The sequence below is a fragment of the Typopeltis vanoorti genome, chromosome 21 (genome assembly GCF_054136105.1).
Source record: "Typopeltis vanoorti isolate ZY-2024b chromosome 21, IOZ_Tvanoo_1.0, whole genome shotgun sequence".
Classification (NCBI taxonomy): domain Eukaryota; kingdom Metazoa; phylum Arthropoda; class Arachnida; order Uropygi; family Thelyphonidae; genus Typopeltis; species Typopeltis vanoorti.
In genome coordinates, this window is record NC_143569.1 from 35,935,819 (window position 1) to 35,957,720 (window position 21,902).

A 21,902-nucleotide genomic window follows, 5' to 3' on the forward strand; every position below is an offset into this window, starting at 1 on the left:
GAGATTTTACTTTATACAATACAAGTTTGTATAAACTTGTCAGAAAGATTATTGAATAATCGTTTGTGAAGTATGAATAAACAATATCAAATAAATCTCATCTGTATTTCTAGAATTCAAGTATACATCGATTATCTCTCTTGAAAACAGTTCAAACATTATTTATATTTATTAATTGTTGTCACGCATTTTTATGTTGATGAACAATAAGTAAATAACTGTATAAATTAAAAGAAACGTATTATAAAAAAAAAATTTATTTGTTTTTATAATATGTAAAAGTATTATAAAAACGAATAAGGACACCTATTTGTTTTTATAATAACTGAACAGAAAGATAGATAGTTTAGGAATAATTTTTTTTTGCTTCATTTTGTCAAAATGGTGAAGGAAATGACTCCACACTACTACATAAGTTTCATTGAATCAGATAATTATAATTATTATTATTATATCGAATGGTTTTCCTCAACAAACAAACATACTACCTCTTTTCTGTAGTAATACATTTGTTTGTCTTGAGGGTGTGACTGAAATCAAAATTGAAGAGTCGACAGATGTTCACAGAGATCTTCAGTGTTGAATATTCGTTAATAGAAATTCCTGGATATATATTCATGTGCTCATGTAGAATCCTAAATGTTACCAAATTTCGTTAGGAAAGATCAGCATTGATGCAATATATAATTTCAATACAATTTGTCCCTGAATGCCATTGATAACGGTTTGAGTGAAACAGCTGTTGAAATTGATGAAGAAGTATTTCTAAAGATTCAAAATATCGAATTTAATTCTTTCCAGTCAGAGTCCGGAATAATATGCGTAAGGACGGACAAAACACATTTAATAGTGGCTTATACATTTTCATAAAGTAATAAAACAATGGTTAGCAAAAATTATAATAAACCAGCTAATACAATAAATAATACCAACTTACACACGAGATATTTCAGGCTCTATTTCCTTTGGCACGGAAGTTAAATTGAGGTCAGTGCAGTTGATTGTGATGTCAATACACGAACATCTTTTTTCTTGAGAACAAAGGAATGCTAGAGAAGTTAAAATGATAAACATGTTAAGGTCAAATCTACTTTTATTTTCACCAAACTAGATTAACTTTAAAAAATTATTTTATATATTAATATAATGTTTGCTAATTTAAGTTTTTAAAAATTTTAATTAAAAAACATCATTTTCATCAATTCTCTAGGTTTAGGGAAACAGCGCATATATTTCCGAAAGGCGACTTCCAGAATTCTTTTCTTTTTCTTTTTCCCCCTGAAAATTGCATTATATATATAAAACCCTCATTTGAAACTCGAGAGTTCGATATGTAATTCATAATTCTATATGTATGTATGTACTGCGGTATTTTATTATCCATTAAGAAACTTATATCTTTCGTCGTGTGGCTTTAATTTTCCATTAGGAGTATTTTTCATTCTTTTTTGTCTCATATTTCCATTTAAGGCTTCTCGTTTATTTCTTTCATGCGAATCGTTATTCTAGTTCATTGCCAGTCATTCAACACAGCTTCATTTTTTCTCTCTAGAATTCTACAATAATCAAATTTCCTTCTTTTGAGGAGCAATATCATCTTAGGAAAAAAAGTCACAATAAGAGTTGGGATGATAAGAAAGTTGCACCATTGCAGACATGTTTTTTCTTAATAGGGAAAAAATGTTGCGCAAACAACACAAAATGTAGTAGAACATTAACGTGGCTAAACAACCTATTGTATGTTTGCCACTTATGGCAGTTTTCAGAGAACATCTTCCCAGAAACGTCGAAATTGACTGTTGAAGTATCTGTTTACGAGTTCAGTTGTCCCTGTAAGAAAATTCGCAAATCTCGACTGCTTTGAAAAATACCTGGAGCGAACAAACAAGCTGTTTTATATATTTATTTATTTTTGCATTTTTTTTTTATTTTTCAAAATGCATACCCTACGCATTAGGACATATCAAACATATACAATTCATTCATTTATTCATTCAGAGATTTATTCATTCTAATATTACATTTTTTCTATATATTTTCTATAAATTTCCATGTGGAAATTTCATATATATATAAAGGTTTCTTCCCGTTCACGTCTTGAAGAAGAACTAAAATGAACTTGAATAATTATGACCTCTCGCAACAATCTCCCGCTCTTGGAGGAAATCATTAGCTTAATTACTAGGACATCTCCTAGCCTTTGTATATTATAATAATAATGCAAATTAGAATATTAAAATAGTTCGTTACACGAACTATTTCCTCCATACATGCATTGCAATTTATATAACAAAAGGCATTGGAATATATCCATTAATTTGTGAGGTAAATATTCAAAATATATTCCTCAGGTGACTATAGCTCAGTCATTAGCAATGATATCCTTCTATTGGAAAAGCTTGGAATTTTGTCTAGAACGTGAAGAAGTCTTATAAGGGTTTTCGCAAGTGAAGGTAAGTTAGCTGCTCACCTACGAAGGGGGGGGTTAGGGTTTTCTTCTAGGACTGTTGGGTCTTTCATGCCATAAAAATGGTAACATCACCAAAAATGCAATTAATCTAGAGTTATACACTGGTGTGATGGCTATAGTGGCTTTGGGTTTTAAAACTAGCAAAAAAAAAAAAGTATTCTTAATACTGAAGTTTTGGCCTACACGAGGAAATTTCTTGTTAGAAAAAGAAGTCCATACTATATAATAGAGATAAAAATAAAGTGATTTACAATGAGGATGGTTAGGACGAATGGATGTTATTTCTACACAAGGGAATTGGTTGAAGAATAAATCAATATCATAAATATATTCATTATCTTAAAAATGTACTCGATATCATAAACCTAAAACACAATAATAAATCTTTTAGAATATTCATCAAGGTTGAAATAATAACTTTGCATCTTAAAATAGAAACTCAAGAGATGGTGTTGATGGTGCATATATGAACTTTACGGCTCAAATGACGTAGATAGCAAAGGATATTAATTTGTAAATCTAAGAGCCTTCAGGAAAATATCAAATTAAGATTTCCTACCATAAAATGTTTTACAAACCCTGTCTATTATGGGAAGCGGTTACTAAGTATTCGTGTATCAAAGCTGACTCAATCCTCTTAGCGCAATAAAAGTCACAGGAGAAATTATCTTTCTTCTCTTTCCAGCCATCAATAGTTATCACCCCGCAGACATAGAGCATCTCTTTGTTTTGTAAGTGTTTCTCTTGTCTTTAAGAGCCTCCCTAAATATCTTGTTTATCTTTCTCGTCTCCTAAGTGATTCATATGCATAGCTATTTGTTTTTCAGATTGTTCTCACTACCCACAGATATAGAAAATACTGGAATTTCCAGTGTGTGTGTGTGTGTGTGTGTGTGTGTGTGGAGGGGAGGCAAAATGCTTTCAGGAAGTCAAATAAGAACCATATTACAGTATTGTTTGTATTTCCTTTTAAGCAGTTCGACTTTGTATAGACGGGAGCACATTATAGTCAAATAATCAGTACAGCTACAACTTTATTAGATTGGAGATGTTCAATTTGGTGCACTCATCAACATTTATCTAATGTTTTCTATACAAACTGTTATATCTGAACATATTTAATTGTGAAAATAGAAATTTTCTTCTATAGTGAATTATTTCTTTTGTTTTATTTTAATTAGGAGAGACGTGAATTTCACTCCTACTGACTTCCTTTGCCACTGTCTGTCCTCTAGTTAATAGACGCTTTGACTGCCTCCGAGAAAGAGAAAAAACACTGTATTTTTGGCAGTAATGTAATCGAACAATTGATCGTAAATGCTAGTTATGAACATGAAATAATCAGCAATGATGAATGTTCATAAACATATAAATAAAGGAAAAATTAATAATTAATATTATGAACACACACACACACACACACACACACACACACACACACACACACACACACACACACACACACACACACACACACACACACACACACACACACACACACACACACAAGCGAATGACGGATGGGAAGTGACTTACGACAGTTTTCTTCGTCTGTCCATGAATGCAAACAGTCGACTTTCTTGTCACATACGAGCGATTTATCGATACAATAGCTGTTCGTACACTTCACTTGGTCACCTGAGCACGTCCATCTCTCTGCAATAAAATAATATTGATTCCCTGTAATACGTTATTAAGAATAGAAACACGCACTACTTTCAAAGATAGAAATATTAAAAAAAAAACACAAAGGAGAACCGATAGGCATTAAAACATCAAAAGGAGATAAATTACATTTTGGTTTTAAATTATTTACATGAAATACAATTCGTGTTCTCTGCGTAATTCTCTTTTATGATTCCCACGTTTCCAATGATTGTTTTTAAGCACTGTTATTCTACAATTGTGCTCATGCATCGAACAACAACAGCGAGTGACTCGGGAACAATGGCAGCGCTGTGTTGAGATCATCCGAAACTGCTCACAAAGTTTACAGATGAGTTCATATGCAACTAATCATTTTTTTACTAGTTTCATGTGAATTAATGACTACAAATAGTAGTCATTAATAGTAGTCATTAATTCACTACAAAATTAATAGTAAACACTACAAAGCTGCAGAACCACGAAACGTGCCGTTCTGCAGTAAAGTATTGGGTTAAGATGATATTTCATTAATATAAAGGTTATTAGTAGTATTTATATAAAGCAAACAGCGTATTGGTGATAAAAATATTAAACTTGTAATTAATTTACCGCAGTTCTGAAGGTGGGAGAGATCTGCACATCCTTGTCGACTGTTATTAGTTACGTAATAACACTGCAAAGACTTATCGATACATTGACCATTGTCGCACCGGAACTCCGTCGCTGAACACTCCCGCATGTAATCTTCTGCAAATAAAAAAAAATGTAACTGATCATTTGATAAAGTGAAAATGATACCGTAATGGCCGTTGCTGTGTATATTAGAATATTAATTTTAACATTAAATAAAGATAAATAAATAAATACGGTGTATTATAAATTTCAGTTTTATTCTCAGACTTCAATCTACCAAACACCTTACAATTGTTTTGGTTTTACAAGCGGGGAATTTTGAAAATAGTGAACGTAAATAATAATAATTTTGTAGACCCCCCCCCACCCACACATTCCCTTTAACGTGGTCTTCTAGTCCCTCAGTATAGTCCTGAGTGTATTGTGAAAAATTATATATTTACCATTGTTTGTACTTTATCTGACACGAGATGACATGCTCTCAAATATTTCTTTGGTGTCAAGAAGAATTGAAAAGAGCAAATATTCCGGATAGTCCAGAGAAAGCAACCAAATGGAGAATCTCGATATTATTAGCATCGTTAGTGCATACTCGTGCATTGCCATTGAGGAAAACCTGGTGGATTCTTAGAAAAACTCTTCGAATTAGTGCCTTCAATTTTTGTTTTACTAAAGTTCAGCAGAACGTTTTCCGAAGTCATTTCAGACAACAGTCATCTTAGACGACGCTGTTAAGCAATTCTAATTCCATCGAACCAAGTAACATTGAAGGATTCACTGTACTCCTATAGTTAGTTAGTTACAGTATGATGATGCAATGGTCCTTAGAATCTATGTGGGCAGAAAACCATTTTATCTAACCAATATAAAGTTAATGGTTAAAATATACTTATGTATGTTCTCCTGGACGGTTTACGTGTTTGCGGAGTGAAATACCCGCGTTTCCGGGAGAAACCCCTCCACCATCATACGCGACCAGCTAACTAGAAGGGATTGCGTAGCAGAAGGGATAAAACTCAGGTCTTTCAGACCGAAGGCCATCGTCGAAACGACTGAGATACAGAGACACACACACACTGTAGTTCTACAATATTAGATTATGCGAAAGCAAATGCAAATATAAAACCTTTGCTATTAATATTTTAGCGAACCTTCGTGATATACATAGTTGCATATTGATTGTAATCATAGTTTGCATTTAAAAAAAAGAAAACGAAACAAGTTTTCATATCTCATATACCTTAGTTTGTGCTTTTATAATTCTACTTACAGCACAACAATGTTCTCTACTGTCTGAATACGCATATAACTACATACATCCTTTATTAATTCCCCATAAAAAATTCAAAGCATTTTTTCCATCAATATTTCTCTTGCTTTATAGTTCTTCTTCCCTTGAATAGAATAGCTCTCATTGTCTCAAGACACACGAAGAAAATAAATTCCACAGAGAGTTCAATCATGAAAATAATACCAATGTAACCAGGTTGGTACAGTTGAATGTAATATGAAACATGGAATTTTCTATTTGTTTCGTAGTGCTACGGTTTAAATTGAAATATTGCTTTCTTATAGCGAAAAATAGAAGCCTACAGAAACAAAGATGAGATTTTATAGTGAATGGTCAGATTCAATTTGACAACGTAAGATAATCGAAACATTGAGCAAAAATAGTTTTTCTTTTTAAAAATGAGGAAATAAAAAATGAAAATGATTTATTTATTTATGCACTAATATTTTTTAAAATTTCGTTAAGAAAGTTCCTCAAAATGTTTAATATCTTTCCTACACCCAAAATAAAAAATGTTTTTCTAATTATATTTTACATACAGTATTTTCTTGTGATGATTAATTAATGATACCCGTGGAGGGTAATGGATGGCAATGCTGTAGCCAATGAAGTTCTAACTGAGGCTCGGCTATTGCTGTTACCCTCCTGCCATGATCAGAGCTTTAATAGCTCAAAAACACCTTATCCCTACACTGTCCTCTACAGATAACGGGGAAGATGAAAAGCATTCTTGCTTCGCCCCTTTAAGCCAGTCCTTATAAGGACTTGTTACATGTGGGATCGACAGTGAGATGCGGTAATTAATGCCCTTGGAGGGTAATGAATGATAATGCTGTAGCCAATGAAGTTATAACTGAGCTCGGCTATTGCTGTAACTCTCCTGCCATGATCAGAGCTTTAATAGCTCAATAACACCTTATCCCTACACTGTCCTCTACAGATAACGGGGAAGATGAAAAGTATTCTTGCTTCGTCCCTTTATGCCAGTCCTTATAAGGATATAAGGACTTGTTGCATGTTGTGCTATTTTCGGGAATCTGTCATTTATCTGCATATATTTTGTAACTTGCTGTTTAATTAAATTTAATTAAAAAGTAGTATGTTGTAATATTGTAATAAATTAGAAATAGCAACCAATTACGAAAGGTAAGTTTTTCTAATTAAATGTTTTATTTTCTGCACTGAGCATATGGATTATAAATAATTATTGCTATGTGAAAAATGCACTTACACCATTCTTAAAAATACATATGAAAACTGCCTGTTTTTAGTATAATTTAACTAGAAATGATAATATTATTGATGTATCAAATTATATAATAATTTGATATATTTGATAATCATGTGTATCCACAAATGATTACCCTGATTTCAACTGGCTATAATATTAAGTTTCCATATTGGTATCTTCAGTATACTGCTTTTGCCACCAGGAGCGCTACCGCTGATTTTCTTTAAAATGGCTTCAGTACACGAAAAGGCCCAATGTAAGTATTATTTCTGGGGAAAACTCTAATGTTACTCTTCTTAAAAACTATTATTTTTACGGCTGTTTTAATGTCATTGGCTTTTTAGTCAAGAATTCTTAGAGCGTTGCAGATGTATTTTAGAGAGAAATATATGTAGCATAATAAAAGAAAATTCGCACATACCTTTTCTTGGAATCAGCGGTGTGCATACTTCTGCTGTTATGGTGTTGAAAGGGGAGTGGGGGGGGGCGCTTAGGCAATGTGAGAGAATTAATTTGAAAAACCCAGGTTTTTTTGTAATAATATATACATATGTTATTTTTAAGGGTGGGCGGAGCGCTTTTTTTTCTTTTTTTTTGTAGAGTGGGAAAAAGGGGGCTGAAAATAGCAACTATTTTTTAGAGGAAGGGGAAGGGTTTATGGGAAATGGGGGCCAGGGCCAATCTGTGGCTAGCAGAAACAAAATCTCCAGTTACAGTGCAGCGAATGTTTAGGGCACAGTATGGAAAGAACCCACCTGATGTCAAGCTCATTAAGTCATGGAGGACAAAGTTTTTAGAAACAGGTTTAGTTCATAAGGGTACAAGCAGTGGCCGACCATCGGTTTCCGAGATGACAGTTGAGGCAGTTCAAACAGCCTTCACCCGGTCACCGCAGAAGTCAATAAGAAGAGCTTCACTAGAACTTCAAATGCAAAGGAGTACAGTCCACAAAGTGGTACGTAAACGTTTGAAATTGTTTGCGTACAAAGTCCAAATTGTCCAGGAGTTAAAGCCAGATGATCGTCCAAGGCGTGAAGAATTTGCTGACCTCATTTTGAACCTCATCGATGAGGATAATGATTTTTTTGCAGCGTGTTTGTTTCTCTGATGAGGCAACATTTCACGTGAATGGAGTAGTCAACAGACAATGTAAGGATCTATTGAAAGATAACATTTGGTTATCTTTCAATAGGACAGAGCACCCCTCATTGGTCTCGTGATGTTCGCAATCGTCTTAATCGAGATTTTCCGAACTGCTAGATTGGCAGAGATGGTCCAATCCCATGGCCCTCGGGGTCACTGGACATTACGCCCCTAGACTTTTTTCTTTGGGGGTATGCTAAGGATCTTGTTTATGCAACACCATTTCCAGACTTTGTGACCTTGCGACAGCGCATCAGAAATGCAGTTGAAGGAGTCACACAACAAATGTTGGAGAATGTGTGGCGTGTTATTGATTACCGTTTGGATATTTTACGTGTTACCGGGCGGTGCACATGCTGAAGTTGTTCATTGACTTTTTTTCTATATGTTATGCATTGAAGTCTAACTTTGTGTTCCATTTCAAGTATCCACTGAAGAGTTAAATTATATTACAATCAGAGTGAACATTTGTGGACACCCTGTATATTTAAACGAATGGCAGAGCAATGCTGATAAACTAATTTCTCCAACAAGTGCGTCGATACTGTCCAATCTGACGAGCAAATGTGACATAATACTTCTGTAAAACTTACAATTAAATGAAATATAGAAGAAATAGAAGGTGTAACACGCTTCCATAGCAGCAATGCAGTAAGCGTGTGTGTGTGTGTGTGTGTGTGTGTGTGTGTGTGTGTGTGTGTGTGTGTGTGTGTGTGTGTGTGCGTGCGTGCGCGTGTGTGTGTGTGTGAGAGAGAGAGAGAGAAAGTAGGCAATATTTGAGTAACCGTCAAGAGACAAGTGAGGGAAAGGGGAAGTTAACGTGCAAAACAAAGGGAAAAAAGCGACGATTCACTTTTCAAGATTATTTTAGAATATAATAATAATAATAATAATAATAATACATTTGACTACAAAATACAAAATGTAGTCAATCAAATTAACGACGTTTTTCTAAGGAATTGTTTTTCTCTTTTATACAGAAAATACCAACTTTGGATTATTTTCTAAGGGGATTTCCCCTTATGAAAGAAAGAGCAAGAAGACATTTTTGTGCTCTCGAAATCAGTGGAAAGATGACACAATTATCATGCTTCCTGATCCACACACACACACACAAAAAAAAAAAAAAAAAGATAGAAAGAAGGAGAAGGAGAGAGACAGATAGACAGGGAGAGAGAGAAATTATTGTTTGTTGAAATTGTTTCAAATTATTTAAACTATGAAATTATGTAAATGAAATTTCTTAGTTAAATCCAATATTCAATCAAAATGATCAGCAATCTAAATTTCTAATGAACTTTTTTCTTGTTGCTGTTATTTTAGGGGATTGACTCAAATCCTCAAATATAACAGAGAGATATCAAAGACATATTAAAAAAGGCTGATAAAACGCCCATATTTTTATAGATAAAAACAAAACTAACAAACACAAGAGTCTGATAAAGTTATAAAATAATTGTGCTGAAAGACAAGCTTATGCCCCAGTTTTATAGAGTTATGTTTAAAGATTGGCAGGTGCATTGAAGATCCAGCTTCTATCCAGCTTCTAATATTAAAAAATATATTTAAAAAACCCTACAAGATGAGTATCAAACTCTACATCGCGGATTATTCAATAGTCGTAATAGGAAATAATCATGTAATTAAGATGACCCTTTCGGGTGTTTAGAATGATCAGGGTCAATATTTGTGGACTTGTGTAGTGTTATATAATAGATATCAACAAATCTGCTGCTTCATCCTATCAGTTTTATGTAATGACTCTGCGGGAGATTTTTATGTGACTCCACCCACGAAAGGCTCTAAGCCAACAGTATAGGCTTGGCTTACAATCTTTCATGGTTTTCATTATTATATTTATTCTGTTTTTATTAATTTCATATATTTTTATAATTATCTAGCATGTTCTGATAGACGGAAACCACCAAGCTAGAGCGTACGTAATCACAAGACTTAAAAAATATCTAAAAATAATTTTATTATATTTATAATATAATAAAAATAATAATAAAATACTTTTAGAGAAGAAAATTCGAAGCCCAAATTTTCTGCATTTATTCTGTGGTAAATTAAATTATGTTCAGTATATCGAAAATTGTTAAAATAAATTCTTATTGTTTTTACCCAATACTTAGCACGTGTTGTGTTTTATATTCGTAATATGCACTCGCAGCTTACAATAAAGGCCTTGTCACTCGACCCCGTCACTCGAGCAAACTTTAATTAACTAAAAGGATATTAAAGCCTCCTCCCGTTACCCACAGTTTTTCTCTAGCGACTAAACTGATGAAGAAATTGGGGCGTTCCTTTAACGCTACCCTTTTCAACTAATCGAAGTTTCTAAAATTATCTTAAATTTTCATCTGCCGCAATTTTTTTATGTAGTGTTTTTAACGAAGGGAAATGTGGAAGTAATTTCTCAAGAATTATTCTTCAATTGGCGTTGGCGTTTTCCATGTCATAATTTAAGGGTTTTACGAATTTTTCATATTCAAATGTTTCCCTTTATTGAAATAATTGCTAAGAAAACAGTGTGTCAAATACAAGAGATATAACCTCTTATGAGACTATTGTCTTTTTAAAATATTCCTTTTTAAAATAAAGAAATGTGCCTTTTTACACAGCAGTAAAAGAAAAACTCTGTTCTCAAATATAACTGAATTACGTCTGCTACTTCACTGACTACAAGTGACGTATGTATATTTTTTCTGTTTTAATGAATACGTTTTTATTTTTTTCCTTCTCTGTGTATAAAAACGCTTCTTGGTAGATGTCGCTTCATACTTCCGTCAAAATAGAAGCCAAACAATAAATATACAGGTACTATAATTTACGTTGTACAAAACAACGTCATTTACTTGACCAGGTAAGTGAGAATTTAGTAAGCCAGATATAGGTGTCGTTTTAAATTCATAAACTACTAATAAAATTTAATATTTAAGTTTTAAATAAATTTGATATTTAATAAAATTAAATATTTTAATGCAGGATATTATGGTTTTATATTTTTCATTTGGCTATAAAATATGCCTACATATATAATATTTCCCATTTTAATATCTTACTTATGGCACATTAAAGCCTTCTGGCTCTATATATCAGTAATTTAATATTTTAAAATAATATTTAAAATGTAATCATTGAAAACAAGATAAATATTAATATTCATAATCTGAAGAATGGATATTTGTTTTGTGGGGATATTTTTGAACGTCTTTAGGGTTTTCATCGTTCGAGGGAGGGGGAAGAGGGGAGACCACCACCACCTTCATTATTGGAAGTCTGAAGTGACTTCAAAAAGAAAAGCCTCGTTTGCGACTTATCTAGCCCATGCGAGGAACTTTCTTTCATTAAAAGACCAAAAGTTGCTTCCCGGAGTGTTCACTTCAGGTAGTTTCTTTGCTGATAAAACTTCAAAGAATCTATTGTCTTGGAAATCAAATTAATGCATCCAAAGACATTAAATTTTCAAACCGTCTTTGAGGGAAAGAAAGGGCTTGCACAGCCACATGATATAAGCAAACAGAACTTCTGGTTACCATGGAAACAAGGGAGCATAACGTCACATCTGTTTTACTCATCAAAGAAATAAAACTATTTTATACAGCCAATGGCAATCCTTTCACTAGAACTCGACATTAAATGCTAACACTCGCCAACCAACAATACGAATAACGTAATCAAGGAGAACCTCTTGTTGACATGGAATATGACGTCACATCCGTGTTCATCGATAGCAAATCAAGTTATTTTATTATTTCTTTTCTAAATATTCATACTTTTAAGGGGTTTTTTAGCAACATGGTTTTTATTTTTTCCAAAAAAGTTTATAAACTAATATGGGAATGGAATTGCAATTGTTCTGGAGAAAATATTTTTCATTATTTTATACCAAAATAAAGATATTCTTTACTTGAAAAACTAAGGTAAGCACAGTATGCAGTAAAACTGAAATAACAAGTCATCGTGGCTATTCGCATATCAACAATATAGTATAAGGGCTAACTGTGCATTACTGATTAAGTATAAGATACTTTTTTTCCATAAAACAACACAAGCTTTATTTTAGATTACATTGTTGTTTCATTTTATTAAACAGTTTAATAAAAAATAAAATTATTAAATAAATAAAATCATTAAAAAATAAAATTATTAAATAAAATTATTAGGCTATAATTTTATCATTTATTAAACGTTATATTTTTGTAACTCTTTTTTAAAAGAATATCTGAATTATTTGTAATAACAATTAACATCGTAATATTTGAATAACACCTTTTTTCGGAATATTAACATAATTATAAAAATAAGAGAATAATCTTACCACACATCTTCTCATCGGAACCATCGCGATGACAGTCTATCCGGAAGTCACACCACCAGTCCTCTGGAATGCACGAGCCACTGTCACAACGTGTGTACCCATCTGGACATCCAGAAATGTTAGCTGAAATGTAATAAAAGTCTGAATATTTAGAAAAGATGCAGCTATTGCCATTTTTTTTTTTTTTGAGTTAAATGTCTTCCATGGGATAATGAATCGATGATCTATAGAAATAAAGAATTGAGAATAGAACAGTTGGCCATGGAGATAGAATGCAGTAAATAAACAGAAGAACACATATTTATAAATATATGTACAAAATTAAAAACAAAATTATTTGAAACTCTTTTAGGATAACTGTAGTTTAATTCTTCTGGAAGAAATCCTTAAATAAGTACAAGATCATTTCACCAGATGTCACCAGCAACTAATATCTACAAATGTATAATAGAGTTGTTTATTTCTGAAAGTCAACAGCATCGCATTGATGAACTCTGAATTCCATCGAGATGTTTTAACTGGACTGTACTAGAATATAGAGAACTGGCGTATACTCTTTCCTTTTGCCAAATGAGTGCAATCAAATACAAGGATTATAATATAATATCTGCCTTTTAAACCCAAGAGATCTGCATTGGTATTAGTGCCGATCTCTAAAGAATATAAGACTCAACTAACTAAAATAACCGTAACTAAACTATAAAACGGTTTTAGAAATTGACAACCATTATGCTAGTCAGGCCACGAGTGAATTAGGAATGTCAGATTATTACAAAGGTAAGGCCAAATTGGATCTTTTGCAACAATTAACAAACTTGAGGCTTAAAGTGATGACACGTTTTTCCAGCTTTTTTTGACTCATCCAATGACTCTCGGTATAGACAAAATATGAACAGCCTATCAGGAATTTTGAAATTGGGGGGGGGGGGGGCGGATTGTTTGCTTTGTATATGCGCGTGACATTTCGCGAATAGGAATGTTTCTAAATCCCACATTCAATTTAATTATTCGGTTAAGAGTAAATTAATTATTGTAACTCAAAATTAATTTCGTGTTTATAAACATGAGCTATTCAAGAACGAAAGTTGGTGACCTTCATCGCCCGCTATGAGATTACTATCCCATCCTGAATTCTAGCGAACGGAATTGAAATGAAATAATGGTTTTTATCTAGGTGAAGCAACCAAGAGATAAAAATGTCAGACAAAAGATCACACCAAAATGTTTCTGATGAATTTATTTAAAATTACTATGGAAACTATTTTACACTTTTAGAAATTTTTAAAATTGAAATAAATAAAGGAGATTTTAAATAAAAATAAAAGATTTTCAATTAGCACCTTCTATAGTTTAGAATAAAATAAATCTTAATATATTTCTGTTTGATTATCATATAATATGTTTCTGTTTGATTATCATATTTATTACGTATCTGGATGCGTGAATATTATTTTATTTTAACGTACGATGGGTTGCACAAAAGTCATCTTTACGTAGTGTGCGAAATAATTTGCTTCCTAAGGTATAAGAAAGCTCCTCTGGGTGATTGAATGCCATGATCCAAACTAAGCGAACTATTAAGAATGTACTGTATTTCTATTTCCAATCTTATTTCCACAGATTATTAAAAAATATTCCTTGTTATAATTTCTTCCGTCATTCTCTTGCTAAATAAATTTACAAAGGAAGAAAATGATCTAATAATAGGATTTAAAAACAGCGGCAACCCAGAAAGTCTTCCCTTATTCAGAGAAAAATCAGTAGAGCTTCTTGACTTCCAATGTGTGTGTGTGTGTGTGCGCGCGCGTGTGGGAACTTAAGTTCATTTCCAGCGAATTTTTGTTATTATTATTATTATTACTGAAATATGTCTCTCATCTATTAAATACCGATACATCTTCTGAATTAAGATAAAACCCTACATTCTTTCTTCAGAACATATAAACAAATAATACCTCCAGAAATAAACATCTACCTACACCCCCATATTAACATCGGCCGCTTCTGATTTTTCCCATGCATAAATTATGTGTGACAGGAGCGTCCCCCCATTTAAAACATTATGAGAAAAAATTTTCCTGCTTTGGGTTCAATGCTAACAGTTGACGTTTTTTACGTTCGCTTTGCATGTGCTTGTGTTGTACAGTTATTTTTTGTCGTTGTTTATTTTTTCATTGCACCTGCGAAATATTTAGGTCTATTTGAGGACTTCAGGTATAGTCAGTAGTAATATGAACCATTTATATATATAAGAAGACTTGGATAAATTATCAATTTTAAATAATACTTTGAAGTATTTTAACCTAGAAATCTGTGTTATTGGTTGGGTTATTTATCAATGTCAGACATTCACTGCTTTATATGACTAAATATCGTTTTCTTTCACATATATTGATGAAGTAGTAAAGATGAAATTTGCTCATTTTAATATGCATTCTTGCCGATACATTTTCTCTGAATTTTAAAATTAATTTGACCAACATATGGTGCGAAAGTTTATAAATTTACGTATAATTCCTTAGAAGTTATTTAAATATATTAAATTGACGAATTCCATATTTTATTATGTATCCAAAAAATGAAATGTGGGATTTAGACCTGTTGATTTATTACGAACATAAAAGAGCCACTAGAAGTAATATTAAAAATGTAGTTTATAAGACGTCAGAACTTAGACCCTAAATAAAACTTGATGAAACAAGCAGTTAGTTTACCGTATATTCGATGTTTCAATATGCTGTCATATTTTTATCATTCCGAAGTTAGTGGTATAAGACTAGAATCTGTAGTGAGTGGCACAAACCAGAACAAGAAATAGCACACGTAGAACAGATTTTATTTCTACTTACAAGACTTGCGAAGTTTTAAGAGAGCTTACTCCGTATTTTTATATAGTGCGATTTAATGAGACAATTTGCTGAAAGAAACAGGCCATTACAGTCCTCCCGGACATCTATAGAAAAGAAAATCTAATGACTTTGTTATATCGTGTCGTTTTTATGTAGCCCTACCCACGAATTTTTTTTTTTTTTGTAAACGTATAGTATATTCGTACCATGGGCTAAAGAGTTTTCATGCTTTTTTATTAATTATTTATATATAATAATATACAAAGCAATATAAATACAAAAGATACATTATTTATTTTTAAGCCATTTTTTTTCAAGATCACCTCTTGACCAACCATGTCGGCAAACCAGTCTAGCGGTTTGTTAGAATTACGAAGTAACTAAAAACATTCATCATTATAATGCTAAATGTTTTTAGTCACTTCAAAAAATTAATAGATATAATGTATTATATCTGTTAATGTTGTATTCTACGACCAGTTAGTCTGTTGAGAGGAAAATCCAACCCGGTTACATTTACTTGATCACTGTATGAGACCAACTGGTTGATCTCCAGTTGAGTTCGCCATAAATCCTACTTGGGATTCATATTGGGTTTTTCCAACTAAACTGATAGACAAACCCGCTAGTATGTATCAGTCACGCTTATGCTAGAAAAAATCGCAATATAATACTTCTGTTAACGACCAGTAATAAACTTTCACTTCATCTTATGCATTCCTTTTTAATGATAAATATTCATCATCAAATCAATCAAAATTGTCGCAAGTATTTTAAAAAACTCAAGGCATACATAAATATGCCACTTCTCTATAAATTTCAAGGATCATTCGATATACACTTTAAAAACATGTTCTTCATCAAAAGCAGAAGACTTAACAGTCCCATAGCGCTTTGTGTTGGTTAACAGTGAACTCTTAAATAATCTAAATACGAAAAGTAGGTCAAAACAAAATAGAAAATAATTACTTTCAAAAAGAGTATATTGGTCTATTGTGTATATACGGAAGTTCAAGAAAAGAGTCTTCCGCTTTATTGAAATATTTATATCAAAAAAAAAAAACGTCTTAGTTGCCAATAGAGAAATAGCTTGACAATTAGTTGTGTTTTATTACATTTTTTTTAAATGTAATAAACAATTTGAGAAAATTGATTAAATATAATCAAACAGTTTAGTAATTTCCAAAGCTAACTCCTTTACAATTATTTCTCTTTCAGCTATCCACTCTATTCTAATATTTTACTATAGCAAGTAGAGATCTATTTTTTTTTTATTTATTTCTAGAATTTGTGTGCTTTATACTATAGTTTGATTTTCCTTTTTTTTTATATATACATGACGTAAGAAGACATTTATTCTTTTTACCTGCGAGTATTGTGTTTGTTTAGTATTAAAGACCGTACAATCAAAATATTATGGCCTGTACTAATAAATTCTAGTCCCCCCCGCAATCTGGGTTGACCATAGATCTGCGAATGTTCCGGTGAAGGATTCTTACCCCCTGATCTCTCGACCCCTCATTTCCAGAAATGTTCTATGGGATTCAGATCTATCGAGCAAATTCGGTTGCCATGGTATAGTTCGCCCACCGATTAGAGGTCCCTCGACACTTCTGCGCATGTCAGAAAAAGGAGAATCCATTCCGATAATAGAGTAATCAATCTATCTTCTGGGTTGTTTATTATTACAGGTCGGAAAATTTAGCTTTTCTTTTACGAACATTGTAGTTTTTAAAGTGTAACTATTTTGCTTGTATAACAGTTGGAAAAATGTACGTAGAGTATTAACAAAATTAAAAAAAGTAATAGCATAAAACAAAAATTTAACTGTTTATTTTTAAGAAAGTTTTCTAAAAAATAAAAATAATTATAGAGAAAAACAAATTATTTCAGATGAACTTAGATATTCTAAACTTACAGTAGAGAGAACTGAGACACTTTAATGTCCTAAACCGATTAATTATTTATGACTTGTTGTGACGCTTTTAACAAACCCATGCAAAAAAAGGTTGGAAAAAATACCCTTATCAAATCCTTTTAATCTTCAGAGTCATCTGAATCGGTGTCCGAATCGCCATCACTTTCACTTAAACTGATCACCAAAGGTTCGCATAATTCTTCGATAATTCCGTCTCTGTCCCAATACATATTTTCCAATGAGGTAACATGAAAGCAATATTTTCACCAGTTTTGAACTGTAATACTTTCAATCGCCTCTTCTGAAAGCTTAAAAAGTTTCGACATGTCAATATCCCCAGTTACGTTGCGATGGTGAATGAAACTTTTCACTTCTGCCCAAACATACTCAATAGCATTAATATCGCAATGATATGGTGGTAGCCTCAAAGCTAGAAATCCATGCGCTTTGAGCATCGTGTAGAATTTAAATAGTTTAGTTGTGGGCGAGTTTCTTTTAACCAAATTAAGCAATTCAATTTTTCGCATATCTGGGGAATGAGAAATGTTTTTTGCAGAGAGCCAATCCATAAGAACTTGCTTCTTATTAGACCAATTTGGAACTTTGTTTGATCGAATAGAGTGATATGAAGCGTTATCAATTATAACAGCATTTTTAGGAAGGTTTGGAATTAGTTTTTCTTCTGCCCACTTTTCGAAGATCGTAGAATTCATTTGCCTATGGTAATTGGCTTTGTATATAAGTTTGAATTCGGTAAAAAAAAAACCATTTCTCCACCCGCACACAAAATTATTATGCACCGCGAGGCATTTCCGGTTTGTAGCACTCCACATTCTTCTTTAGCCTGCCAACATTTTCCGTAAGTTAACTTACTATCAATCCAAGTTTCATCTAGATACACAATCGGTATTTTCTTCTCCGTCTTATTGCTCTCAAATACTGCGTTCTAGATAAAACAATGTCACTTCGCTCCATGATAAGTTTCTTTTTATTCTGGGACGTTTTAAAACAAAATCCGATTTCATGAAGTATTTTTCTTCAAGTTTCTCTTTTCCAAGGAAAATTAATTTTTTCTTTAAGCATAGGAATCAATTTCGGAGCAGTTGGTACTCTTTTCTCGACCACGTAAAATTCGTGAATGATTCGTGAATGGTTTTCTTTACTCTGGTGCTTTTTTAAGAGATTTAAATTTTGGCTTACCTTCACCTTTTGATTCCCTACGAATTCTTTTAACAGTCGACCCCGATACGCCCGCAATTGCACGTTTTATGACTTGAGAAAGGGTAACAAGGAGACGATTCTTTTCCGCAGAATGTCAGCACATTATTCAATATTCTTTTGCAAGAGCTACTGAAACGTGTAACAATAGAACTTGTTGACTGTACTGGATCCATCATACAAATTAATAGTAAAAAAATAATGCGAAAAAGCGACAACAAAAATCAAGCTAGTACTAGTACAGCGACAGACAAGAAAGCACGTAATTTCGCATGTTGGCGACCAATTCGTACATCCTTCATTCTCCCCTTCAGTACGAATCGACTATTCTTGGCGAAATACCAAGGAGAGATCTACAAACGGTGGGCGAACTATAACACCTGAACATCCGTGTAATATTCAGAGAACCACTCGCAAACGATACTGCCAACTTGCTAATATGGCGCATTTATAGTACTGCCTGTGGTTATACGGGCTCCAAGAGATCGATTCCAGTTTTTACTGGAATAAAAAAATAAAAAAATCTCTTGATTTTTTCCCCAGGATTTTCTTATATCCCTTCACCCAAAATCCACACCTCATAGCTGCAAGCGAGATTCGTCCGAAATCCAGTCTTGAATTGTCTCCATTGACTTCTCTCAGATGCAAACTGTAGGTCTCATCGTGAATAATTATTTGCAAGCATTGGTGCATTGACTGGAAGCCCACTTTTAGGGCCATACCGACGACGATAAATGATATTGTGGTCTAGGAAACACTGCCCATTTCTTTTCTGATTAAATTCCGTGGTCAGCCATTCCACAGTTTTCCGTCTATGAGATTACACAAGGCGGAAGACTCCACATTCACCACGAGAATCAGTGACACGTGACCAACCACCATTGGCCTGGCAACAGACGTTTTGATCATTCTAGGAATACTTCCTGTAGCAATCTCGGCGACAAGTCTTCAATAATATTGGCAATTTCCTGGATACTTTTGCCTTCACCCTGTATCCTCCAATGATGCTTTTTTTCCAATTCCGTCAAGTTGGAAATTTCAAATAAATAGTACGTCACGCACTTCCACTGCCATGTATGCTGGCTTTCACACTGATACGATTGCCATAATTGACTGGGTTGAAATGGCCGATTGTGAAATAACAGGGATGGCCATAATATTTCAACCGGACTGCGCAGATACCTGAATATTCTGAGTATTGATATTAGGTCAATTTTAAGTAATTCGTTACCTCCATCATTCTATTTAACAATACTTCCCTATTGTGTATTCTGCTTCTTTTGGTATTATTTATATTTTTTTTATATAGTTCATTGATATTCCTTTTGCTTACAACAACGCGGTATAATAACATAACTGAAAATGCCGACAATTCTTCTAACGGAGTGTCGCAGGTGTTCTATCGTTTGCTGTACCAGTTCAGGAAGTTAATAATAGAAGTGGTTTCTAAGTTCTAGTTCAAAGAACATCAGGGATATGCCAGCTGGTGGCGTGTGTGTGTAATCGGAAGTTTTCTTTAGAAACCTTATTTCAAATTTTATTTCGATAAATAATGGTATGAGTCTAAAAAAAGTAGTCGCCAAGTATGTGATGGGATTGCATGTTTTTATATATATAAAAATGTATTCGCAGCGTCTCTGTACTGATGGTGGGCTTTACAGAATTTGCATTTGATAAATATGAATAAATCAGAAACCAGCTTCTGTCCTTCTGCAAATCGAGGATGAGGAAACAAACCCTCCAAGAGCTCAAGAAATCGAAACTTTCAGATTACCTGAATCAGTTAATATCTACTCTTTTTTTATTGTAGAAAGAAACATTAAATAAACGTGAACACAGTGGACATATATTTTATTACATATTTAATTAACTGTAAGTGATTATACAAAAATCTCGGTTTTAAATTTCTTAAACCATCTTTAGTATTTTACATCTTGACAGGAAAAATGACCTTTTATCCATGCTGTCGCGAGAGAACTAGTTAATATAACACTATCAGGATTTGAAATCGGTGTGCGAGTGAATATAATGATATTTACAAAATAATAATACATATACCTGTAATAACAGTTTTATACGTCAGTGCGGTTAACAATTGCGAAGGAAGAAAATCTTTTTCTTTAAAATGATTAAGAAACCTTTCATATGTATAGAATTATTACATAGAAGACATAATCGCTGAGGCGTTCTGCATTTATATTTGTTTAAAATGTTCAACATGATAGAATCTAATTTTACTTTCCCCGAATAAATTGCAGTTGTATTATTTTGTGTGTGTGTGAGTGAGTGACAGTTATACTAAAAAAATGACTATTTCTAATAGTTTATTTCTTACTGTATGAATATAAACATAACCGTGTTATACAGTGCTGCTGAAATACGAGTCAAGTAAGTCTGATTTGTATTCTGTTTTATATTACTCCTAAATCTTTTATGATGCTGCTAATATTTGCTTATTTTGCATAAAACAAATACAGTAATGGTATATTTCGGAAACGCATCTTATTGTATGAATTTAAATTTACTGTAGCTATTAATAACGATCGCTATCATAATTTAAAGACTAAAATACATCTTTTTTTTCCTTTCACACACACATGATGATTTCATTATGTGTGTGTTATGAAAGGGAAAAAGGAGGAACAACCAAATGCGGTTCATGCTGTTTGAGATAGGTAGAAGATGATAGTTTCAAAGAATAACATTTCATGCGTGGAAGAAAGTCAATGAACTGTGTTCTTTCTTAGGGGCGGTTCCATTTTTTTTTAATTCAAAAATATGAAATTGCAGATTGTAATTAGATGCAATAACATCTCCTATGTTAGTGAAATTACTGAAATGTAAAGACATAACATGTTACGTTAAACCTCGCAGCTAATCATTTCCAAGGCTATCTGTTAACTACAGACGAAACGAGGTTAATCTTCATTATCTTACCCATCAGGAATAATGTAATTTTGTGTTAAGTAGACTAATATCAACGACGACAGCAGATTACTTGCAGCCAATATGTTGGGTTCCAATGGTAACCAGATAATGGTTTGTTAGACATCAGTATGCTCGAATCCATAAATCTACAGTACTAATTTGGTTATTGCACAAGTGGTAGCATTATAATCCGATTTTAATTCCTTTAAATTCGAAATGAGATAACGTTATAACACATTGTTAAGTCTAG

The 21,902-nt window shown here is 32.8% G+C and overlaps 1 protein-coding gene across 1 annotated transcript in view; it reads right to left on the reverse strand.

Annotated features, from left to right (window-relative positions):
* The window catches only part of LOC150094741 (G protein-coupled receptor GRL101-like), a 211,521-nt gene that overhangs the window by 58,120 nt on the left and 131,499 nt on the right, over nucleotides 1-21,902 (reverse strand). The window contains exons 10-13 of the mRNA XM_090411656.1: nucleotides 12,740-12,862; nucleotides 4,727-4,864; nucleotides 4,007-4,126; nucleotides 938-1,049 (exon numbers count right to left, since the gene is read on the reverse strand). Coding sequence (XP_090267782.1) covers nucleotides 938-1,049; nucleotides 4,007-4,126; nucleotides 4,727-4,864; nucleotides 12,740-12,862 — 493 coding nt within the window. The remainder of the gene's footprint in view (nucleotides 1-937; nucleotides 1,050-4,006; nucleotides 4,127-4,726; nucleotides 4,865-12,739; nucleotides 12,863-21,902) is intronic.